Source organism: Natator depressus, chromosome 8, assembly GCF_965152275.1.
Source record: "Natator depressus isolate rNatDep1 chromosome 8, rNatDep2.hap1, whole genome shotgun sequence".
Lineage (NCBI taxonomy): Eukaryota > Metazoa > Chordata > Testudines > Cheloniidae > Natator > Natator depressus.
The window spans coordinates 55,741,215-55,766,772 of record NC_134241.1 but is presented as its reverse complement, the minus strand read 5'-3'; the positions used below and the strand labels follow the sequence as shown (position 1 = coordinate 55,766,772).

The window sequence follows — 25,558 nt, the reverse complement described above, 5'->3', positions numbered from 1 at the left end:
GCAGTGAATGGCATCGGGAATGTTCCCTCGACCGAGACCAAGCCGGAGGCGACTGCGGAGATCCCAGCGGTGGCTTGCCTCTAGAGCGTGGGGCCAACATCAGCAGCGCTCTGAGCAGCGGCATGGACATAACATCCCAGGCCACCTGGAGGGCTTCAGGCATGGAAGGCATCTGGACATCTGGAGAGGCCTGTTCTGTAGGGACCGGGCTACTCCACTCAACGTGAGTCGGAGGCCTGGGGCCCAGTGAGGAGCGAGGACTGCCCGACATGGGTCTAGCCTCTGTCCCAGATTTCCTTTGGTGCCGCTGTGAAGAGGTAGTCTTCCTGGCCCTCTTGGCATGCCCCGTGAACAGGGAGTGGTGCCAAATGTTGGATGGCCCCAGAGGGTCACCGCGTACCGACACCATGGTGCCGGGTACCGGTTCGGAGCGGCGTGCCAGAGTCGGGCTCAGCGCCGACTCCATCAGGATGGCCTGGAGCCTAATGTCCCTTTCTCTTTTGGTCCAAGGCTTAAATGACTTGCAAATCTTGCACCTTTCACTGATATGGGTTTCTCCCAAACAGCGCAAACAGTCTGCGTGCGGGTCACTTCTTGGCATAGAACGCCTACAAGAGCCGCACGACTGAAAGCCCGGGGCATGCCCTGGCCCAGCTCACTGACTGACTAAACGAACTAAACAGCTAACTAACTACAGGTACTAGCACTGAACAAATGAACAGTGCTGGGGATCGAGCTACAGCAAAGCTGGAGCAGAGTAGTTCTGACGCACCTTCACTGGCAGCAAGAAGGAACGGAGGGTGGGGGGAGCGCGCAGCTCCCCTTATACCGTGCCAGGCAGGCGCCACTCCAGGGGTCGTGGGGGACACTCCCCCCTACGGGTACTGCTAGGGGAAAAACTTCTGGCACTGGTGCACATGGCGAGCACGCACACCTATTGTGGAATACACATGAGTAATCACTTGAAGAAGAACAAACATTTCAGCAGAAAGAGAAGTGCATCATCTCTACATCTTCCCCTGGGCATTGCAAAGCCTCCAGTAACCTCAACTGAATGCTTGTAAATGGTGTCATACAAATCTTCCTGATGTCTTTCAAGATGGTGGGCATGATTTGTATTAATGCAAGTGTTAGCTGGATAGAGTGAGTACCTGCTGGTTCAGAAACCCTAGTGAACAGCAGAATGGGTAAAACTGTAAAGAAAAAATGGAGGAACGAGAAAAAATTAAATCGTATTCCACTGTTATAACAAACTTACTGTAGATTTTCACTTCATAGTGTTTCAGTGTTTCCCCAGCTTCATTTGTGGCTATGCAGGTGTATCTACCAGCGCTGTCCTCCTGTGCATTTAGAATCTGCAGGATTCGCCCTCCTGCAGAAAGATGATATTATTCTCTAGCATTAGCACCATACTCTTGATCCTCAGGTTATTAATGTTTTCTGCAGTCATACTTTCAACCCTGAGAGCTAAATTCTTCTCTTGGATGTGTAAGCACAACTCACATTGAACTCAGAAGGAATTGCACATGTATAATTTAGGTCAGGATGTGGCACTATGTAATAATGAATGTACAGTATCTGAATTGGGTATGGAATCACTCTCTCCTTGACTAGGTATGTGTTATAGTTCCTATGAAAGTGTTAAAGCAGTTCTGGACATGAATTAATTTATGGTCCTGTGCTTTGTCTGAATAATTGTGCTTCACCTTCTCTTTTCTGTGAACAAGTAAAAATGCACTAATTCTACATATAGGGCTGGATGGATCTGAGGCACTGTACTGTAGTTTAGTTTCAGCAGTGTACTTCAAGTGAAAAGATGCTCAGTGTGGAGAATAGAGAGAAGATAACACTCTTATGTGAAATGTTGTGAATATTAGTGAATCAACAGGATTTGAGACTCCAGATATGTAATTCACTCAAATTGCCTGTACGCTTCAGCATGCATCAGTTTCCTTCTCACAAATTCATGCTTACGTGTGATTTATACTCACTACATTCTCAGAGCACAACCCCAATTTAAACTGGCTACAACTCCCTTCAGCCTGAATTCTTAGGAACTGTCCCCCAGTGAAGTCATTTAATTCCCACATACTAGTAATGCTCACATTTCCTCCCACAGGTGCAAAATTACCAGTAATGAAGTGTAACAAAAGTGTAACATTCATTTTCATTATATTACCTACAATCTTACCAAAAAAACTTTCCCCTATTTCATATGTCCACAAAGGGCTAGACAAGAGATAATCCAACAAAAGGACAATTACTTTTTTACTTTCTTGATGGTGAGTTACTAATGAGCTATAAAAAATGCTACAGTAGAACCTCAGAGTTATGAACACCTTGTGAATAGAGGTTGTTCGTAACTCTGAAATGTTCATAATTCAGAACAAAACGTTCTGGTTGTTCTTTTAAAAGTTTACAACTGAACATTGACTTAATACAGCTTTGAAACTTTACTATGCAGAAGAAAAATGCTGCTCTCTTCCTATTTTAGTACTTTACATTTAACACAGTACTGTACTGTATTTGCTTGCTCTTTTTTGGGGGGGGGGTGGAGAGGTGTCTCTGCTGCTGCCTGATTGTTTACTTCTGGTTCCAAATGAGGTGTGTGGTTGACCGGTCAGTTCGTAACTCTGGTGTTCATAACTCTGAGGTTTTACTGTATCTTATTTATTTAGCTTTTCTGTTTGTGCTGTCTGTCTATCTTCACTTCCTCTTCAGTTATACCCCCCTATTTCTGAAGTGTTCCCATTATTTTCACAGACAAGTCTAAAGATTAACAGCACAAGGTATGACATATTTTTAGCAGACCTCCTTAATTCTGCTTAATTAGTTTGTAGGCACATCCATTTTATATCCAAATTGTAGTAAGAGGGTAAAATTGCCTAATTTGCACAAATAGATCTTCCTGCACATTTTGCAGACACAATTAAGGAGGTAAACTGGAAATTTCCATAAGTCATTCAATTTGCCTTTTTAATATAGATACGATTTAGTACGGTAATGAATACATTTTAAAGTTATCAAGCGATAGCGGTGATGTGTGTCATCAATATTTCAAATGAAGTTACCATGTTATTATTATGCTGTTACCACCTAACTTTAACCATTACATTGTAACTGTGCAATTAACTTGTCTCATCACCATTGTTTTACAGAGCAAAGGGATAAATATGATCTGAATGCATAAAAATAATTAATTAGCTAATTAATTAGCTAAACTCTGAGATCCTGGGATGAAAAATGCTACAGAAGTACAAAGTGATGCTATTATTACAACTAATTGCTTTGATTTATGTATGTGTCATTTGATAAGTGACAAAACATTTATTTTATTTAAGAATAAAAATAATTACCTGGCAAAATTCGGATATTTCTGTTAGATTCCAGTGGAGCTCCATCTTTTAGCCAGATAATTGTAGCTGGTGGGTATGAATAAGCCTCACAAGCCAGGGATGTGGGGCTATTCAGGATAACAGTGACGTCTTCTGCACTGCCATGACTGTCCGTACCCGCAATGGTTGGAGACACTGGGAAACAATAAGAAGATCCTCAGCAATGGAACTGACAGCCATTAAAAGCAATTTAAGGCTACTATAACTTTTAAATGGAGAACTGCTGGTGTTATTTGAAATCTCTTTATAAAGAAAATTCAATATCCTGTTTAGGGACTTGGTTCTAACTTAAATAAGGGGATGTGCATCACTACTAGGCATGTGTGAACTGTTCACAACGAAACCCAGAACCAGGCAAAAATCCTATAGCACTAGCTGAAGCTCTATCTGGTTTCCTGTTTTGTCCTGAAGTTGAAATTCAGCCTACATTCATACAGGCTGTCCTTTTCAGATGCTGTCAAATGGTGCAAGGGGAGAAGGCTAGCCACCAGCTACTACTCCACCACCTCCCAAAGACTATTATCAGCTAGGGGTCAGCAGGTCTACTGTCTGATCTTCCTGAAAGCTATTGCTAGGCAGGGGATGTGGGCCAGGATATGAGACTATGTAAAAGAAACTCTACTGTATTAGTTGTAGTCTGTAACATGATAACCATCAGAATAAAATAACAGGTGGTCTGAGTTTTTATGAAACAATATTTCCTTTAATGGTGTCCATAACACATTTCTTCTGTAAAACACAAGACAATACACTGTTTTGTTCAATCTATATGTAGATTAATTCCTGTTCTAACTCCCTGTTTTCCAGCCTAACTTGTTTCTTCTTAAAGGTATAAGTGCCTTATTAATATTAAACACTTTAGCAAGTATACAGCTGTAAGTATTTAACTCTAGTCAGGTAGCTTAGACATTGCTGCTATTAACTGTTAGAGCCTCCCCAGCATGAATATCCACCTTTCAATGAGATGAATACCTTCTTTAGATAACCATCACAATCACTTACCAAGTACATTGAGACTGTAACTTTTGCTTTTGTCACCAGCTATATTGGATGCAACACATGTATATCGCCCTGTGTAAGTAACTTGAGCATTGGTGATCTGAAGAAAACGTCCACTGGAAAGAATCTGGTGATCTCCATCCTGGGTAAGAGGCTGCCCATCTTTTACCCATGTAATCTGTGGTACAGGATTCCCTTAATAAAAATACAATTAATTGTAAGTGTTAATTACTGTAGCTTCTAGAATATGAAAAGTTACTGAACAATAGAAAAGAACATTTTCATGTGTCCACTTAAAATTTCCCTTTTAGGAAAGTTCTATAGAATACATATTCTATAGCCCTATAGGTTTTTGAACCATCCTCTAGAATTTTATAAGAACAGCCATATTGGGTCAGACCAATAGTCCATCTATGCCAGTATCCTGTTCTGACAGTGGCCAATGCCAGGTGCTTCAGAGAAAATGAACAGAAGAGGTAATCATCAAGTGATCCAATCCCCTGTTGCCCATTCACATCTTCTGACAACGGAGGCTAGGGACACCGTCCCTGCCCATCTGGGCTACTAGTCATTGATGGACTTATCCCCCATGAACTTATTTGGTTATTTTTGGAACCCTGTTATAGTCTTGTCCTTCACAACATCCTCTGGCAAAGAGTTCCACAGGTTAACTGTGCACTGTATGACGAAATACTTCCTTTTGTTTGTTTTAAACCTACTTCCTATTAATTTCATTTGGGGACCCCCTTGTTCTTATGTTATGAGAACGAGTAAATAACACTTCCTTATTTACTTTCTCCACTCCAGTCATGATATTATAGTCCTCTATCATATCCCACCTTAATAGTCTCTTTTCTAAGCTAAAAAGTCCCAGTCTTGTTAATCTCTCCTCATATGGAAGCTTCTCCATATCCCTAATCATTTTTGTTGCCTTTTCTGTACCTTTTCCAATTCCAGTACATCTTTTTTGAGATGGGGGTGACCACATCTGCACACAGTATTCAAGATGTGGGCATACCAGGGATATATATAGAAGTAATATATTTTCTGTCTTATTATCTATCCCTTTCCTAATGGTTCCCAACATTGTGTTAGGTTTTTTGACCGCTGCTGCACGCTGAGTGTATGTTTTCAGAGAACTATCCACAATGACTCCAAGATCTCTTTCTTGAGTGGTAACTGCCACTTTAGACCCAATCATTTTATATGTATAGTTGGGATTATGTTTTACAATGTGCATTACTTTGCACATAAAAGGGATATACTTTTCTGTTAAATTCCACAGGATGTTTAAAAAATAAACTATAGAAAGAGTCTCTCTCAAGTTTTATAGGATATTTCTCTTAGGGTTATTTACTAAAAACACATTCATTTAAAAAAAACACTGCATTGACAGTGATATTAAAACATGTAAAAAAGAACAGTCAAGATAAAACTAAGAGCCAAATTCTGGCTTTCAGCTATTTGTACATATACATTCAAACAACTGTGGTCAGGAAGGGAACTGTGATGTGGACAACTAACACACACACCAGGCTGCTGGGGGTTTAGCAGTTGAATAGGAAACATATTGTGACATTGCAAAGCCTTACCTATGACTTCACAAGTTAATGTAACACTGTGTTTTTCTTTCACTTTCACATCCTCCAGTTTATTCTCACCCACAATCCCTGGGGGCACTATTAGGGAGAAAAAAGGCATAATATTGCACACTATTAGTTACACCAATTTAAATATAACACACTACAGACCTATATTGGTATAACTACATCACTCAGGTGTGCAAAAAATTCATACCCGAGCGCCGTAATTATACCGACACAATCCCCAGTGTAGACAGTGCTATGTTGGCGGGAGAGCTTCTCCCACGGACTTAGCTACTGCCTCTCGGGAAGGTGGATTAATTACGCCAATTGGAGAAATTGGAGAGCTCTCACCCATCGGCTTAGAGCATCTTCATTAAAGCGCTACAACAGCAGCACAGCTGCACTGATGCAGCATAGTAAGCGTAGTCCTGCCCGATTTGTCTCTGTGTCTGAACATATTGCTTCTTTCACATAAAAATAACAAATGGCTGAATCAGACCTACTAGGAACAGGCCCACATTGGTGATAGTGCAAAGTTACAACACCCAAGCAGGATTTACAGGAAACAAAATGTTCCACTCTGCAACCAGCCAGCCCCGCTGGCCAGCACCCCCAGCTCAATCTCCCCCGCTTGCTCCTTTTGAGCTGGCTAGTCCTTGTGAGGTGCTGGTGAGGAGCAGTCCTTGCACACTCAATACAAGGAGTACATTTGTGACTAGCCCTGCAGGGGAACACAGGAGAGAATCTGCTCATGACCCCTGTTACCACTTGAGCACTTGCTCAAAGGTCGACCTGCAGTCTGACCCAAAGTCTGTTCTATTTCTAACCACCTGTGTGCATACAGAAAACACACATCTGTGCAAATTACACATAAACAAGAAATACAGGCCAAGATACACTACTGTTAGTGAGAGGAGAATTTAACTCCCCACTAATTTCAGGAGAGCAACCCCTGGTTTATGCCAGCAGAAGCAAAATCAGAATCAGGACAATAATGTTTGCACCACTGCTAACCACACTCACTCATTCATCTGCAGCTTTAGAGCCTAATTTCCTGGAAACAACCCTCATATTTTCAGTACTTGCATAAATAGACAAGGCACATGAAAACTGGCTCATTAATATGTGTACCAACATGACCAGAGGCAAGCTGTGAACCTCTTATTCCCATTTGTGAGCCACCCCATTGGCATGATATGCTTCATTTATTGTTGGGAAAAGCGCAACACAGTTAACTCTACGGTTTTGGAGAAGCAATTGCTTCTTTAAATGAAGGGCATTTTGTAGTACTTGGGTCAAGGAAAAAGGAGTTAGGACTCAGAGCAGTAATATAGCATAGAAGCTGAAGAAGACAAAGCAACATGGCTATAAGGAGGACTGGTTAGGTTCTCTGAAGTATAACAAGGGATTTAGAGAGAGCTTTATAACTGGGAAGGAAGAGAAGATGATGAACTAGGGACCAAATTCTACCCTCATGTAACCCCAAATAGTGCAAGTGTGACACTGCAATCCATAATGTTTTATGGAAATATGCTTATGAGTGTGAATATAATGTAACTGGAATATGTTATATGCAAAAGGTCTCTTGTAAGGTATCATTACAAAGCTTATAATCTACTGAGTGTGTGCATCCTATTTGTATGAATGTATCATTCTTGTCTGAAACTAGGAATATGAAGTATAACTCTGAGGTCCCATTGTAATTATGCAAAGTGTGGGCCATTAATGGTGGTTTGGAAGCTTGATGGCTCCCATTGACTAGGACAATTGGCTGTAAATGGCTCTGTTAACTTTCAAACCTTCCTGTGTATGTGTAGGCCCGCCCAGGAAGAATGGAGGCTGGGGGTCTCACAGGACATGTGACCATGTCACATGATACTGGAATCCATCTTAAATCTGGTACTTTTCCATTCAGAAGGGGGGGGGTGGACCCAGAGAGACAAAAGATTCCCGCCTTGTGGCAAAGCTATAAAAGCGGGTGGAACACAACAAAGAGGGCTGCAGTCATGAGAACACCCCAGCTTTCCGCCTAAGATGTCTGCAGGAACTAACAAGGGATATAACAGGGGAAAGAATTGGGCCCAGACTCGGAAGGAGTCTAGCCTGTGAAAGAAGCTCATTGGAACATCTCCGAGGGTGAGATTTTACTTGTAATCAGTTTCTTGACGTATTAGGCTTAGACTTGCGTGTTTTGTTTTATTTTGCTTGGTAACTTACTTTGTTCTCTCTGTTATTACTTGGAACCACTTAAATCCTACTTTTTATACTTAATAAAATCACTTTTGTTTATTAATTAACCCAGAGTAAGTGATTAATGAGTTTACCCTGTATAAGCTTTAAACAGAGTAAAACGGATTTATTTGGGGTTTGGATCCCATTGGGAACTGCGTATTGGAAACAGGCAACCTGCTGAGTGGTTTTCAGTTAACGCCTGCAGCTTTGGGGGCATGGTTCAGACCTTGGGTCTGTGTTGCAGCAGGCTACAAGGCAGGGTTCTGGAGTCCCAAGATGGCAGGGAAAACTGGCTCAAGGTAATTTCAGCGCATCAGGTGACAGTCTGAAGAGGGGTCTCTGTGACCGAACCCGTCACAGCAGGACTGGGCTCTAGATAGCTAGATACATCAGAAAGACAGAAAGTGAAGAATTTTTTGCTTTCACACAATTTAACTGTGACCTACCAGTAATTTGGAATGAAAGTTAATTTTTAAAAAACATTTCAAGATATAGAATTTACTTTAAACTGATGAGAAAATTAGATCAGATCTTAAGCACCTGATAAGGAGTAAAGGAGTTTAAAATGAAAGAGGGAGAACAAAAATAAATCAAGCCAACAACTCAAACCCTGGGCTGAAAGCTGGAGAAACTACTTCATTGTCAGTGGCTAAAAATTGTCCTCTGAACAATGTGCTTAGTGGGGTGATGGTTACTGGCAGACTCAGCCATGGTAGTAAGGTCAGTGGACAAGCAGACATGGCTAATATATGGCATATCCTTGCCAAGTGTGATGAAATTAGGGTCAAACCCTCTCAGTCTGAGTGTATGAAAACTACTGAAAAGGCTTTTATGAGAGTTCTACATTAAAATGTGACTAGACAAAAACAATAAATGGGAGACATGGAAAAAATTACAGATGAAATCAGACACGCTCAGGACTGTTTTGAGGAAAGCTGGGCCAACTATTACTGCTCACAATAAATTAAAAAAAAAGAAAAAGAATTACACATACAACACAACCTTGTCTCCAAATTAATTCAGTAGATTATTAACACTAAATTATTCCAGACTTTCAGAAAAATATGACATAGTTACCTCAAAAATCTTTTGCAGATATAGTACTAATAAGGCCAAACCAATGTGTCTGAATAACCTGGCTTGCCTGCCTGCTACAAAGTGATTTATGGAAACAAATGCCAGCTTGACTGCCAGTATAAGAATGGACTGTTAGTATCTTTGTGGTACCTCCTGTTTAAAGCATTTACTTGTTTAACTTGGTGTATACTCTGTGTACCTAATGGCTTAATTCCTATAACTAGCCCTTTGAAATACAAATAAATTATTAAAATGTAAAAATAAATACAAAAAAAGGAAAACAGAAGAGGCTTCCATCCTGCAAATTTCCATGTAACTCAATTAAGATAGGTTTCACTTAGCATTTCTGCTCAAGGCAAGTGAAGACTATTGTAGTGAGGCTCCCAATTCCATCACTGGCATCTTCTGTTAAAGTTAGAACCATTTGATGAAAACAGTGAAATGACGAATACTTTTACCGCTTATCCCGCTTTTACATTTTTCCATGTGCCTGAGCTAATCAAATAAACGTGAATGGACAGAATATAGTTATCATTTAGGGTCTGACTTTCAGAAGGGCTGAAGACCCACAACTCCAGCTGAAGTCAATGGGAGCACACATTGCTCAGTACTTCAGAAAAGCAAGAGCTTATAGTATTATCCTGCCAAATGGTGTGATTGTCAGTCAAGTTTCAGGATGCCTGACAATTATTTGCTGATTAAAAAATAATATTGACTACTAATCTGGAAATAATATGCCACCCCAAATTTATGCATATTCCTGGGGAAAATGTAACTTAAAAAAAAAAGTTTGTGACTGACAAAATTATATAATACAGCATTTTGGGTAATTGTACTACAAAGTTTATTATACTCTTTAACTGTGCTGGCTGGCTCAGCCATTATTGCATGCATAGTTTAATCACTTTCTAGAAATAAAGTCATAGCCATGGAAGGTTTTCAGTGGAGCACAGATTTTTCAGATAAAGGTTTTGGTTCCAACTTCAGCTCAGCTCCACCATTTATTTTCATTGTAGGCCTGGGCTTTTCCTTTACAACTTTGTTATGGCAGACCATTATCCTGTAACCACTCTTTGTTCTATTTCCTTTATATCGAAAGTAGTATAAAACTTGGCTGTTTCCGTTCACAAGGGTTTTGCAGAAACATTTTGTTCAGTGCCCATGAGGTTGTACCCTGAGTGTTTTCTGAGCTCTGGCACTGAATGAGATGGATTCACAGTATTAAGTTTCACATGGTTTCCTGCGTATAATGCTGTAATTTTTACAAACTGAAAATAAGTAGTTATCAGTGATTCCGTTATATGTTGTCATGCCTGAATGATATTAATTTTCAAATAAAACCATGGCCAGTTTACATGTAAGTCTGACTTGTTTAAAATTGATTTTCAGATCATGTTATCAAGTGAACTTTCATTTTTCGTAGGGCTTGTCTAGAAGAACATTTAGTGCATAGCAACTTGGGGTGTAAATATACAGCACACTAGCCATGTGGCACACTAGGGAAGTTTTTCAAAGCAGAGTAGATCAAAGTGCACTAGGGAACTTTTAGTGCATGGTAGGAGGGTCTACATGGACAGTGCATGGCATACTAGTGCACTGTAGATACACATCCAGCTTGCTATGCGCTAACTTTCTTGGGTAACTCAGATCCCACCCCATCTAATATCCCATCACAGGCCATTGGGCCTATTTACCATGAATATTTAATTACCAAAACCATGTTATCCGATCATACCATCTCCTCCATAAACTTATCGAGTTTAATCTTAAAGCCAGATAGGTCTTTTGCCTCTACTGCTTCCCTTGGAAGGCTATTCCAAAACTTCACTCCTCTGATGGTTAGAAACCTTCATCTAATTTCTAGTCTAAATTTCCTGGTGGCCAGTTTATATCCATTTGTTCTTGTGTCCACATTGGTACTGAGCTTAAATAATTCCTCTCCCTCTCCGGTATTTATCCCTCTGATATATTTATAGAGAGCAATCATATCTCCCCTCAACCTTCTTTTAGTTAGGCTAAACAAGCCAAGCTCCTTGAGTCTCCTTTCATAAGACAAGTTTTCCATTCCTCGGATCATCCTAGTAGCCCTTCTCTGTACCTGTTCCAGTTTGAATTCATCCTTCTTAAACATGGGAGACCAGAACTGCACACAGTATTCCAGGTGAGGTCTCACCAGTGCCTTGTATAACGGTACTAAAACCTCCTTATCCCTACTGGAAATACCTCTGCTGATGCATCCCAAGACCTCATTAGCTTTTCTCACGGCCATATCACATTGGCGGCTCATAGTCATCCTATGATCAACCAATACTCCAAGGTCCTTTTCCTCCTCCGTTACTTCTAATTGATGCGTCCCAAGCTTATGACTAAAATTCTTGTTATTAATCCCTAAATGCATGACCTTACACTTCTCACTATTAAATTTCATCCTATTACTATTACTCCAGTTTAGAAGGTCATCCAGATCCTCCTGTAGGATATCCCTGTCCTTCTCTAAATTGGCAATACCTCCCAGCTTTGTATCATCTGCAAACTTTATTAGCACACTCCCACTTTTTGTGCCGAGGTCAGTAATAAAAAGATTAAATAAGATTGGTCCCAAAACCGATCCTTGAGGAACTCCACTGGTAACCTCCCTCCAACCTGACCGTTCACCTTTCAGTAGGACCCGTTGTAGTCTCCCCTTTAACCAATTCCTTATCCACCTTTCAATTTTCCTATTGATCCCCATCTTATCCAATTTAACTAATAATTCCCCATGTGGCACGGTATCAAATACCTTACTGAAATCTAGGTAAATTAGATCCACTGTGTTTTCTTTGTCTAAAAAATCTGTTACTTTCTCAAAGAAGGAGATCAGGTTGGTTTGGCACGATCTACCTTTTGTAAAACCATGTTGTATTTTGTCCCATTTACCATTGACTTGCTGGAGGATTCTCTGCTCCTTGAAGTCTTTAAACTACGATTTGAGGACTTCAATAGCACAGATATAGGTGTGAGGTTTTTTGCAGGAGTGGTGGGTGAAATTCTGTGGCCTGCGTTGTGCAGGAGGTCAGACTAGATGATCATAATGGTCCCTTCTGACTTAAATATCTATATCTATATCTGTTCATCTAGACAAGCCCTATGGGGAACTATGTATAAACTTTAATATATATGCTGGTGAAACATACAGTATGACACTTTTTGTCTACTTTCATCAAAATCATATACTTACCTAAAACTGAAAGGCCAAAATGTTTCCTCGCTTCTCCTGCAGCATTGGTTACTATACAGGTATATTGACCAGCATCTTCCACTTTAGTGTGCATTAAACGCAGTGTCCTACCCCCTGAAGAGAAAAGGCACAAGAATATACAGGTATTAAAATAGCCTCCCAAACAAATAAAGGATGCCAAAAATCCCACACTGAATGCATCCAAACCATTTCTGTGATTTTACAATCAAGTTTAAAAATAGATTATCTCCTGATGCTATATAAAAGACTCTCAAACAGGAGAAACTGACTCTGGGCTCTATTCTGCTTCCTTTGCAATCACTGGCAAAACTCTCATTGAACACAGGGGGCAGGATCAGACCCTAATACAGCAAAGGCCTGTGCTTAACTTTGATTATGTGACTATTCCCATTGGAGTCAGTGGGACTATCACCTATATAAGTGCTTTGGTGAACACCTAGCTGGCTACACATGGAAAGCAAATTTACTAAACACAAGGTGCTATCAAATGCATAAATTAAGAAGAGGAAAAAAATTTTAAAAATGTTCTCTAATATATTCTAATTTTAATATTAGTTTTAGGTGTTATCCATAAAAGTAGGCAACAATTTTAGTAGGCAAAAGATAATTTCTTATTAAGTTGATTGCTTCTCCTCCATCAACACCCTCTGAGCTGTGTAGTGAGCAAACACCTGCACAGGGCTGTGTGTCTTCCCTCACATCTTGTCCTCCCCACACTTGCACAGCAAAAGTTGCACAGCTTTACTGGCAGGGTTTTCCCGGATCATACTTATACTAAAACTTACTAAAAGCTCTTCCATTTCCTACAGCTATTATCTTCATGCAGATGTGATGTGATGGGGGGTTTTCCATGTTTTTTAAAGGAACCATATTAGAAAAACCATGGACAAACAGAAGAGGATTCAGAGTGAATGGAAGCAGCGTGTGGGCCACTCAATCAGTTTTTGATCTCCTGCCATGCAAAGCATGTTTTTGATCTACAGAATTGAATTATTCCTTTGGAAGAGTTAAAGGGTGAACTATTTTATGATATTAATTTAGGGATTGTTCCCTCAGCATCTTCACAAGCAAAAACAATGGAAACTCCAAACTCCAACTCAAAAGTCCATAAAAACAAAAAATCAGAATTCACCACCACTCTGTGCAGTTTTCCTGAGTGATTACACAACAGCATGTAAAGTTCACAAGAAAACAAGGCATGGGGTTGTTAGTTTCCCCCTCCACCAACATTCAGGGATAACCTGAGGACTTTCCATGGCTCATCTCTCTGAGCTCTGCAGTGACTGAGCACTGTGGAGTTAGTGACGTCGGAGTGGATTGAAGCAATCAATGGACAGAATGGAAAAAACTGATCTCAAAAGAGGCTGTTTGAGCTGATGGCAATATCATCCACACAACAGAAAGCCAACATCAGATCAAAAAATAAGGTTTATGTAACGTAATAACCAAACACCCAAACCCTTTTCATACGTACTGTGGATAAGAAAGGGCACGTATAACTGGAAATAGAACTAACCTTTTATGTTCAGGTGTAGGGATGGGAAAATTATTTCAGATAAAATAAAATATCCTCCAAATTTCCAGATTCAAGATTTAAACAAACTATTTTGAACCTCTGACAAGGTTTTGTTTGTTTTCCATTATTTTTCCATATTCATGTTCCTCTTCCAAGTTCTGGGCAAGTTTGAGAACAGAAGGGCTGAAATCCCAAGAGAGGGGCTGTCTTTGGGTAATGCATCTGGCCCAACCAGAAGAACTAGAAACTTCAGGAATATCACTTCTCATTAGATTTCTAGTCCAGTTTTGCAGACCCAGCTTAAGAGAAGCATCCCAACTTTTATCAGCTTCTCCCAGCCACGCTCAGATAACAAACCTTGCACAGGTCATCCCTTAGTACTTGAATGTTGTTGAAAGGGCCTGAGCCAAAGCCAACTCAAGTCTATGCAAAGACTCTCATCAACTTCAAAGTGTTTTCAATTGGGTCCATATATCCCTTTGTTAGCTTCAGAGCTGCTAAGTCAATTATGTATTTTAAATATGAAGTTACCAAACAGCAGTCACACAATAGGTTAGGCACTCCAAAGCTTGTACTTCATTTCATTCCAGCTGATGACCTGTGGAATGGTGTGCCCAAATGCTGTCTTTTTGGGCTTTTATCAGAAGGTGCTCTGTCATATCAAACCATCTTAGTTTCTTGTTCTGTGTTTGCTCCAGGATTAGATCTGATTGGCTTTGAGGTTAAAAAGGAATTTACCACTTTAAATCCAAGGGCTCACAGGCAGGTTTTCCTCTGGTTCTGGTATTTAGAGTCACTGCAGACCCACATATATGCAAGGTCAAGTTCTCTTATTATTTGGGTTTTCATTCTGTTTTATGCTCAGCTAGTGAGCCCTTGCCAAAAAAAACCCAAAAACAAAAACAAAAAAAGTATGATCCAGAGGTAAAAGCTTGATTAAGTGAACTGACTTCATGGTGCACATGTACACCGAGAGCCTCACAACTATCAGCATCCACAAGGTAAGCAGTTACCATCTGAACTGGCTCTGGGGATAAATGTTCCTATGCATAGGCCCCTTTCCAGGTTGGACCAATCAACAGGTTGCCAAACCCTAGAGTGGGATCTCACTTGTAGATGCTAGCTCTTGCACACCATTGGATACTGAGCTACAGGCCGTGCACTGCACCAGCACTGAGATTCTCAGATCTGCACAAGTTAGCATAGCTCTAAATGAAATTTGGTAAGAACTTTCTGCTTGGTTTAGATTTGGTTCGACTGGCTACTTAATAAATGCTGCAGCCAATCTGGCCCTAAGCTATGAGTGTCTTTAATAGGAACTCTTGCTGAGTGCTTTTCTATTTCTGCTTGTGTTGTTAATATATCAGACTCTCAACTGTACCTGACAGAATTCTCACAGAGCTATTAAAGGGGACAGGCCGTCCATTCTTGAGCCATGTTATTGATGGAAGGGGAATTCCAGATGCTTCACAAATCAGAGTGACAGGATTTTTCTCCACAGCGCTGATGTTTTCAGGCACTTCCAGGTCACCTACAACACTTGGAGGAACTACAAAGCAACACAAAGGAAAAAACACACCTGATAACACTGAATAAAAATAACTAAGATTACTTCTGGATAAGACACACCACATTTTTTAAACTAACAAATTAATTCACTGCAGCTAAAACCATCCTGACCAGTATGGGACTGCATAGTTGCAGAGTAACTTCATTTTTCTATTCTAGTTACATGGTAGCAAAGTACCATCATTTTAACATTTTCAGTCTTCATATTATTCAGACGTCATGTCTCAAAAGGAAGAAGATATCTTGGAGCTGATTCTATCAATCCCCTTATGGGTTCAGAATCATAGTTAGTACACAATATTACATTTTGCTTGCTATGTCCATTCTACAGCTAGTGAACTGGTAAGGAAAATTGTGTCAGACAGCCAGAATACTGTACTTTCTCTAATAGAAAAAGCAAAAATATGATGTAACCCCCTTTCAGGGATTTAAATAACAATAGTAAATCTCTTCTCAGTTTTCCATTGTTAGGAAGAGGAATAATTCAGTTTTTTGCACGGTTCCACATTTCACATTTCCACGCAGGAAGTTCAGGCTAAGGAACAGATCTGAGTCTGTGAGCAGATTAAGTTTACAATTTTCTCTTCGATACATCCAAGTTTAATAATAAAATAAGAGAAATCTTAGAAGTAAAAAAAGAAAATTTGCTACCCCAGAGGTTTCCAACTGGAAAGAACCACAGTGTAATTGTCACCTCTCTTTTTTAATAATTACAGAACTATATATATTTTCTTCATTTTCAACTTAATTTCTATCTTTTTCTCTCTCTTCCTCTTCCTTTCTTCTCTAGTTGCTGTTTCCCTTTCTCATTTTATAGGAAGACTTTAGAATTGGAGATGAGCTGCACGGCTCCCATTATCTCAAGACGTTCATAAACCTCCATGTTTCAGTGGGATCTGTGGCAGAATACTTGTCAAACAGACCACGTTAGTAATGATAATCAGTCATCCTCATCCAGTGATACAGTAGCTACCCTAACCTGGTAGTCAAATTAAACCTGTTTCAGAGTAGCAGCCGTGTTAGTCTGTATCCGCAAAAAGAAAAGGAGTACTTGTGGCACCTTAGAGACTAACAAATTTATTTGAGCATAAGCTTTCATGAGCTAGGTGTCTGATGAAACAGGAAGGATAGCCAGAGTGTAGATAAAGTCCCATTCTGAATCAGACTGGACACAGACCTGACACAGTAATTTTTGAAGTCACATACCATGGCTTTTCTTTTAAATGCAGATACTCACACTGTAATCCATGCCACTGAAGTCAGATTACTGAAATGTACTCTACCTGGGGCTGTAAATTAAACCATTCAGATATTGCAGCTAGTGCCTGCTCATTACTTGTTCCTTCTTGCTGGGTGCACATGCACACTTGTGCTCCATAACTTGCATTGACTACCAGCCGAATTCTGGATGAAGTTTAAGGTTTGGTTTTAACCTGTAAAGTCCTAACTGGTTTGCATCCTGACTACTTAAGAAACTGTCTCTATCGTCATGCAATACCTTAGCAGCTGTACTTGTGGCACCTTAGAGACTAACCAATTTATTTGAGCATGAGCTTTCGTGAGCTACAGCTCACTTCATCGGATGCAATCCGATGAAGTGAGCTGTAGCTCACGAAAGCTCATGCTCAAATAAATTGGTTAGTCTCTAAGGTGCCACAAGTACTCCTTTTCTTTTTGCGAATACAGACTAACACGGCTGTTACTCTGAAACTTAGCAGCTGTGATTCTTCAGTGCATCCAAGCTAACACCCAACAATTTTTATCAGGTGAGGACTAGCAGCAGGGTTTTCTTGGTTTCTCACTCATTCCCCATTTTAGAGCATCTGAGCCCAGATTTGATGACCTTCAGGATACTCCACAAGGCCTATTTTCCCAGCTTTTTCTTTGGGATGGAGATGGGGGTTGATTTGATTTTAGGAGGGCTATGTTTAGGGGTTAGAAGATTTGTATTTGTTTTGTTTTGTCATATGCCTAGAGCCATGTGATAGGCACAACTGAAACATCTCAATCAATATGACAACTGTTTCCTTACTGTCCCTGGGTAAACCTGAAAACATATCTGTGTCTACCTTGCCTGCTCCATTCATCTCCCCTACTCACCATGAATGTTTAAATCATATTTTCTGTCAGTCAGTCCTGCCACATTCACAGCAACACACATGTAGCGGCCAGTGTCAGACACATGGGCGTTCTTCAGCTGAAGAAGATGTCCATCATTCAGTATTTCTACTCCCCTCCCATTGACAAGGGGATGACCATCTTTCATCCAGGTTATTGCTGGCTGTGGGTTACCCTGTACTTTGCACTCCAGTGAAATATTATTCCCTCTGGTTACAACAACTTCAGACGAGTGGTTCCCACTGTTCAGTATAGTTGGGCGAACTATTAAAGAAAAGGAAACAAAATGTAAAACCTTAGCATGAGAAGCTGAGGTTCAGAATGTGCAGTGATTCTTACACATAAGAATGAGTGAAATACTTAAAAGGGAGACCACCAAGAAACACCTCAGTGCTGCAGAAAGTGATGCTGGCAATTCAGTAGGTTGCACTCTGTGTTCTGAGTCGGTACTCAGATAACGCTTGGTGTTAGGAGACACTGAAGCTAAGATGTGAAAAAACATAAGCATGTAAAAATGTCTTTACCACTTGTGGTCAATGGCCTTTTTCACAAGAATATAAGTATTAATCCCAGTATTTTGGCTAAATTCCAGTTAAAGTATTAATTGCATTTTAATGACTTAATATTCACCCTGCAGTTTCAAGTGGCCGCTTCATTCTTATTCAAGTTCCAGTCCCAAATAGTTGTGTTGAGCTGCTGTAGGTAGGTTTCAACTTAAAGGGAGCTACATTTCAGTGGTAGGTGAAGTGGATTGCTGCCTGTGTGTAAGGATCCCAAACCACTTTATAAACACAGAATTATAGGACTGGAAGGGACCTCAAAAGGTCATCTAGCCCAGTCCCCTGCACTCATGGCAGGACTAAGTATTATCTAAACCATTCCTGACAGGTATTTGTCTACCCTGCTCTTAAAAATCTCCAATGATGGAGATTCCACAACCTCCTTCAGCAATTTATTCCAGTGCTTAACTACTATGACACATGGCCAGAAAGGGTTAAACATCCTGCAAAATAAATAACCCTCAAAAGACATGTGGGAAGATAATGTTTGTGTTTTTGTGTATTTACATATGTAGGAGTAGGGTTGACAACGTAATCAACAATCCCTGTCTGTTCTGTATTTTGATAATTCAGAGATCAAAAGAACATCCTAGCATTTAAATGAATTGTAAACATGGGCTACCTCTGTATTCATCTCTCTTTGAAATGTATAGCAAATAATCTGTGAATGGTGGAGGAACAAGCAAACTGCCTTATGTTAATTCTATAGCTAAGTACCAGTTATGGACCTTCTTCAAAGTCATCCTAATTACCTTTTGTTCCCGGAGGAACTCCCAACTTGTCAAAGAAGACATGAAATTGTAATCCTTGGGTCCTGATTCTGTCATCTCAGATCTGCTTAAGCTTCATCGGGGGAAGTCTGAGTCGCAAGACTGAGGTCCCAGTTATGCTGGTATGCCCTGAATATGATATTTGGACATTGGACTATAACCTACAAACTGAATTGTAAAGGAACTCTTTGCAGCTACAAAGCTCACCATCTCTGCTATGAATCTAAACCTCAATGAATTGAACTCATGTCTGTATGTATATTGATCTTTTAACCATTCTCTCTCTCTCTTTTGTTTTTTTAATAAATTTTAGTTTAGTTAATAAGAATTGGCTGTAGCATGTATTTGGGTAAGATCTAAACTATTCAATAACCTGGGAGGTAATGTGTCTGATCCTTTGAGATTAGTAGAACCTTTTTCTTTTATATGATGAAATAAGATTTTCAGAAATCATCATATTTGACTTAGGTACCTGGATGGAGGCCTGAGGCTGGATCACTTTAAGGGAACTGTGTTGTTTGGACTTCTGAGTAACCAGTAAGGTAATAAAGAAGCTGTTTTATGCAGTCTTGGTAAATCTAAGTATTGGAATATCCACCAGCTTTTGGGGGTTTGGCTGCCACATTCTTTGCAGTTCACCCTAAATGAGTTACCACAGCTGGCCCCCACTGGGACCCCTGTCACAACTACCATGACAGTTAGGAAGCTTTTCCTAATGTCCAACCTAAACCATTCTTGCTGCAATTTAAACCCATTGCTTCTTGTCCTATCCTCAGAGGTTAAGGAGAACATTTTACCAACCTCCTCCTTGTAACAACCTTTTATGTACTTGAAAACTGTTATCATGCCCTCTCTCAGTCTTCCCTTCTCCAGACTAAACAAACTCAATTTTTTCAATCTTCCCTCATAGATCATGTTTTCTAGACCTTTAATCATTTTTGTTCTTCTTCTCTGGACTTTCTCTAATTTGTCCACATCCTCCTGAAATGTGGCACTCAGAATTGGACACAATACTCCAGTTGAGGCCTAACAAGCATGGAACAGAACTGAAGAATTACTTCTCATGTCTTGCTTACAACACTCCTGCTAATACATCATAGAATGATGTTTGCTTTTTTTGCAACAGTATTACATGGTTGACTCATATTTAGCTTGTGATCCACTATGATCCCCAGATCCCTTTCTGCTGTACTCCTTCCTACTAAGTCATTTCCCATTTTGGATGTGTGCAACTGATTATTCCTTCCTCAGTGGAGTACTTTCATAGAATCATAGAATATTAGGATTGGAAGAGACCTCAGGAGGTCATTTGTCCTTACTGAATTTCATCCTATTTTCTTCAAGCCATTTATCCCATTTGTCCAGATCATTTTGAATGTTAATCCTATCCACCAAAGCACATGCAACCCCTCCCAGCTTGGTATCATCTTCAAACTTTATAAGGCTACTTTCTATGCCATTTTCTAAATCACTGATGAAGATATTGAATGCAGAACTGATCCCTGCGGGACCCCACTTGATATGCAGAGGGATAGTTTGCCCATGTGCCCTTAATAATGTCTCTTTGAAAAACTGCCAACTCTCTTGAACTGTTTTCCCCCCTCAGACTTACTTCCCATGGGATCTTACCTACTGTGACAAGATGGCTGATGCTAGTCTGGTGGGTCCTGTGCTTTTCTTTGGTGGGGAGCTAAGATGCCACCCCTTGCCCCTGCTTTTGGGTGCTGAGGGCCCCACTACTAGTCCGGGAAGGTGGTAGAGGAGGGAAATGGGGAAGGGGTCTGGGTTTGCTCCTTGCTCTGAGTCCCAGCCCCTCTCAACCCCTGTGGGTTTCTTACCCTCGTCCCCCCTTAGGTGGGGTTACCCTCGGTCCTTAGATGCTGGTATGAAGGGAGTCTCCCTGTCCTGCTGGGGCAGGGTCTCCCTTACTTCAGTACTCAGGTCTTCCAAATCTCACAACACACCTCCAAGCTCCAGTCCTCTCACCTTCCTCCTCCCTCACTGTCTGCCTGAAGTAGGGGGTTTTTATTAGGTTCCTAACAGGGCCTTGATTGACTGCAGGTGCTCCAGTTAACCTGCAGCCATCTTCCCTAGTCGACAGGGAACCATGCCTTAATTAGCCTTGAGCTTATATATTTCCCCTCTAGCACTCTCCAACTGCTCCCTGCCCCTCCCGTATCACACTACCTTGCTGAAGTCTGCCTTCTTGAAATCCATTGCCTTTATGGTGCTGTTTTCCCTCCTACCATTCCTTAGAATCATGAACTCTACCATTTCATTATTACTTTCACCCAAGCTGCCTTCCACTTTCAAATTCTCAACCAGTTCCTCCCTATTTGTCAAAACATGCGTCTGTTTGTTGAAATGTTACAGGATTTTTCAGGCTGAAACGCGTTCTATATCTGCAAGGTTTTTAAAAACTTCAGTATTTAGTTATTCTCATAATTTTTCCTTAGCTGCCTTTTTTAGGCTGTCTCAATATTGTGTCCTTTGCTATTCACAATAACCGATAACGTATTTGTTGTATAACATGTGCAGTCTAAAAATCTGGAATAAGTGTGTATCAGCTCATTTCTGTATTATACCACATGCAAACCATACTCCTAAATAAACACAGCCTATATGTAATGTTATCACAGCAGAAAGTAATTTTCAGAATGAATTCAAGTGAAAATCACTTTTGCATCTGTATCTGTTAGATATCAGACAGACTCAACCAATTTCAGGAATTTCCCATCTGGTGGCTGGACTCACTGTCAGGGCACCCTGCATATTATTTCAGCTGAGACCTGAATCAATATCCTTATTGTATGTAGCCAGCAGGTTTATCAGGTGACTCCAGAAATTAATCCTCACTCTGGTTGAGCAAGTATGATCTTGTGCTGATGTTGTTTCATCTGGAAGTCACTCTCTGAAAACTTTACAGTCTAAACACAGTTTTACTAATTAAGGTTTCATAATGTAATTGTTTTTCCAGATCAATAATCACATAGAGAATATTACATAATGGCCTACCATAAACTTGCAAATTGTATTCTTTCTTTGTGTTTCCAGCTATGTTTGAAGCCAGACACATATAGGATGCAGCATCAGATTTTTCAGCAATTGCAATCTGCAACTGTCTGCCTCCAGACAGCACCCTGACTCTTCCTGTAGGGTCAGCCGGCAATGGAGAACCTGCAAGAGATATTCTTTCAGATAAAAACACAGAGAATGGTAAAGAGATTGTGCAGTAAATTTCACTGGCTCTTTTTAGAAATATCTGAGCCCAGAGTTGCAACTGATAAAAATAAAGAAGTTGCTTAGACCCAAATTTTCAAACTTGGATGCCTAACTTTGGATGAGACAGGCCAGTCCTTGCTTACAGACAGCCCCCAACCTGAAGCAAATACTCACCAGCAACTACACACCACACCACAGAAACACTAACCCAGGAACCAATCCCTGTAGCAAACCTCGTTGCCTACTCTGTCCCCATATCTACTCTAGAGACACCATCAGAGGACCCAACTGCATCAGCCACACCATCAGAGGCTCATTCACCTGCATGTCTACTAATGTTATATATGAGATCATGTGCCAGCAATGCCCCTCTGCCATGCACATTGGCCAAACCAGACAGTCCCTATGTAAAAGAATAAATGGACACAAATCGGACATCAGGAATGGTAACACACAAAAGCCAGTGGGAGAACACTTCAGTCTTTCTGACAGGTTTCAGAGTAACAGCCGTGTTAGACTGTATTCGCAAAAAGAAAAGGAGGACTTGTGGCACCTTAGAGACTAACCAATTTATTTGAGCATGAGCTTTCGTGAGCTACAGCTCACTTCATCGGATGCATACTGTGGAAATTGCAGAAGACATTATATACACAGACACCATGAAACAATACCTCCTCCCACCCCACTCTCCTGCTGGTAATAGCTTATCTAAAGTGATCATCAAGTTGGGCCATTTCCAGCACAAATCCAGGTTTTCTCACCCTCCGCCCCCCCACAGACAAACTCACTCTCTTGCTGGTAATAGCCCATCCAAAGTGACCACTCTCTTCACAATGTGTATAATAATCAAGGTGGGCCATTTCCTGCAGAAATCCAGGTTCTCTCACCCCCTCACCCCCCTCCAAAAACCACACACACAAACTCATTCTCCTGCTGGTAATAGCCTATCCAATCCTATCCAGTCTTTCTGGACATTCTATAACAGATTTGAAAGTAGCTATACTTGAACAAAAAACTTCAGAAACAAGACTTCAAAGAGAAACAGTAGAACTAAAATTCATTTGCAAATTTAACACCATTAATTTGGGCTTGAATAGAGACTGGGAGTGGCTGGCTCATTACAGAAGCAGCTTTACCTCTCTTGGAATTGACACCTCCTCATCTATTGTTGGGAGTGGACTACATCCACCCTGATTGAATTGGCCCTGTCAACACTGGTTCTCCACTTGCGAGGTAACTCCCTTCTCTTCATGTGTCAGTATATTTATGTCTGCATCTGTAACTTTCACTCCATGCATCTGAAGAAGTGAGGTTTTTACCCACGAAAGCTTATGCTCAAATAAATCTGTTAGCCTTAAAGGTGCCCCCGGACTCCTTGTTGTTTTTGTGGATACAGACAAACATGGCTACCCCCTGATACTTAACTTTGGATGCTTATCTCTGATTTGTGCATTTGAAAATCGTACATTTCATAGTATCATAGAATCATAGAATATCAGGGTTGGAAGGGACCTCAGGAGGTCATCTAGTTCAGCGCCCTGCTCAAAGCAGGACCAATCCTCAACTAACTCATCCCAGCCAGGGCTTTATCAAGCCTGACCTTAGAAACCTCTAAGGAAGGAGATCCCACCACCTCCCTAGGTAACGCATTCCAGTGCTTCACCACCCTCACAGTGAAAAAGTTTTTCCTAATATCCAACCTAAACTTCCCCCACGGATAGAACCTCAATGTCGAATAGAGGGGAACGATCACGTCCCTCAATCTACTTATACAGCCCAAAATGCCATTAGCCTTCTTGGCAACAAAGGCACACTGTTGACTCACATCCAGCTTCTTGTCCACCACAACCCCTAGGTCCTTTTCTGCAGAACTGCTGCCTAGCCATTCGGTCCCTATTCTGTAGAAATGCATGGGATTCTTCCATCCTAAGTGCAGGACTCTGCACTTGTCTTTGTTGAACCTCATCAGATTTCTTTTTGCCCAATCCTCTAATTTCTCTAGGTCCCTCTGTATCCTATCCCTACCCTCCAGCATATCTACCACTTCTCCCAGTTTAGTGTCATCTGCAAACTTGCTGAGGGTGCAATCCATGCCATCCTCCAGATCATTAATGAAGATATTGAACAAAACCGGCCCTGGAACTGACCCTTGGGGCACTCCACTTGATACAAGCTGCCAACTAGACATGAAGCCATTGATCACTACTCGTTGAGCCCAACGATCTAGCCAGCTTTCTATCCACCTTACAGTCCATTCATCCAGCCCATACTTCTTTAACTTGCTGGCAAAAATACTGTGGGAGACCGTATCAAAAGCTTTGCTAAAATCAAGGAATAACACATCCACTGCTTTCCCCTCATCCACAGAGCCAGTTATCTCGTCATAGAAGGCAATTAGATTAGTCAGTCATGACTTGCCCTTGGTGAATCCATGCTTTGATTGTTCCTGATCACTTTCCTCTCCTCAAAGTGCTTCAGAATTGATTTCTTGATGACCTGCTCCATGATTTTTCCAGGGACTGAGGTGAGGCTGACTGGCCTGTAGTTCCCAGGATCCTCCTCCTTCCCTTTTTTAAAGATGGGCACTTAGCCTTTTTCCAGTCATCCGGGACCTCCCCCGATCGCCATGAGTTTTCAAAGATAATGGCCAATGGCTCTGCAATCACATCCGCCAACTCCTTTAGCACCCTTGGATGCAGCGCATCCGGCCCCATAGACTTGTGCTAGTCCAGCTTTTCTAAATAGTCCTGAACCACTTCTTTCTCCACAGAGGGCTGGTCACCTCCTCCCCATGCTGTGCTGCCCAGTGCAGTAGTATGGGAGCTGACCTTGTTCGTGAAGACAGTGGCAAAAAAAGCATTGAGTACATTAGCTTTTTCCACGTCCTCTGTCACTAGGTTGCCTCCCTCATTTAGGAAGGGGCCCACCCTTTCCTTGACTTTCTTCTTGTTGCTAACGTACCGGAAGAAATGCTTCTTGTTACTCTTAACATCTCTTGCTAGCTGAAACTCCTGATTTGGCCTTCCTGATTTCACTCCTGCATGCCTGAGCAATATTTTTATACTCCTCCTTGCTCATTTGTCCAATCTTCCACTTCTTGTTAGCTGCTTTTTTGTGTTTAAGATCAGCAAGGATTTCACTGTTAAGCCAAGCTGGTCACCTGCCATATTTACTATTCTTTCTACACATCAGGATGGTTTGTTCCTGCAACCTCAATAAGGATTCTTTAAAATACAGCCAGCTCTCCTGGACTCCTTTCCCCCTCATGTTATTCTC

At 40.9% G+C, this 25,558-nt stretch overlaps 1 protein-coding gene across 1 annotated transcript in view; it reads right to left on the bottom strand.

Annotated features, from left to right (window-relative positions):
- The window catches only part of HMCN1 (hemicentin 1), a 335,320-nt gene that overhangs the window by 91,545 nt on the left and 218,217 nt on the right, over positions 1-25,558 (bottom strand). The window contains exons 44-51 of the mRNA XM_074961138.1: positions 22,076-22,237; positions 17,713-17,994; positions 15,425-15,592; positions 12,507-12,620; positions 5,987-6,073; positions 4,398-4,589; positions 3,357-3,530; positions 1,259-1,372 (exon numbers count right to left, since the gene is read on the bottom strand). Coding sequence (XP_074817239.1) covers positions 1,259-1,372; positions 3,357-3,530; positions 4,398-4,589; positions 5,987-6,073; positions 12,507-12,620; positions 15,425-15,592; positions 17,713-17,994; positions 22,076-22,237 — 1,293 coding nt within the window. The remainder of the gene's footprint in view (positions 1-1,258; positions 1,373-3,356; positions 3,531-4,397; positions 4,590-5,986; positions 6,074-12,506; positions 12,621-15,424; positions 15,593-17,712; positions 17,995-22,075; positions 22,238-25,558) is intronic.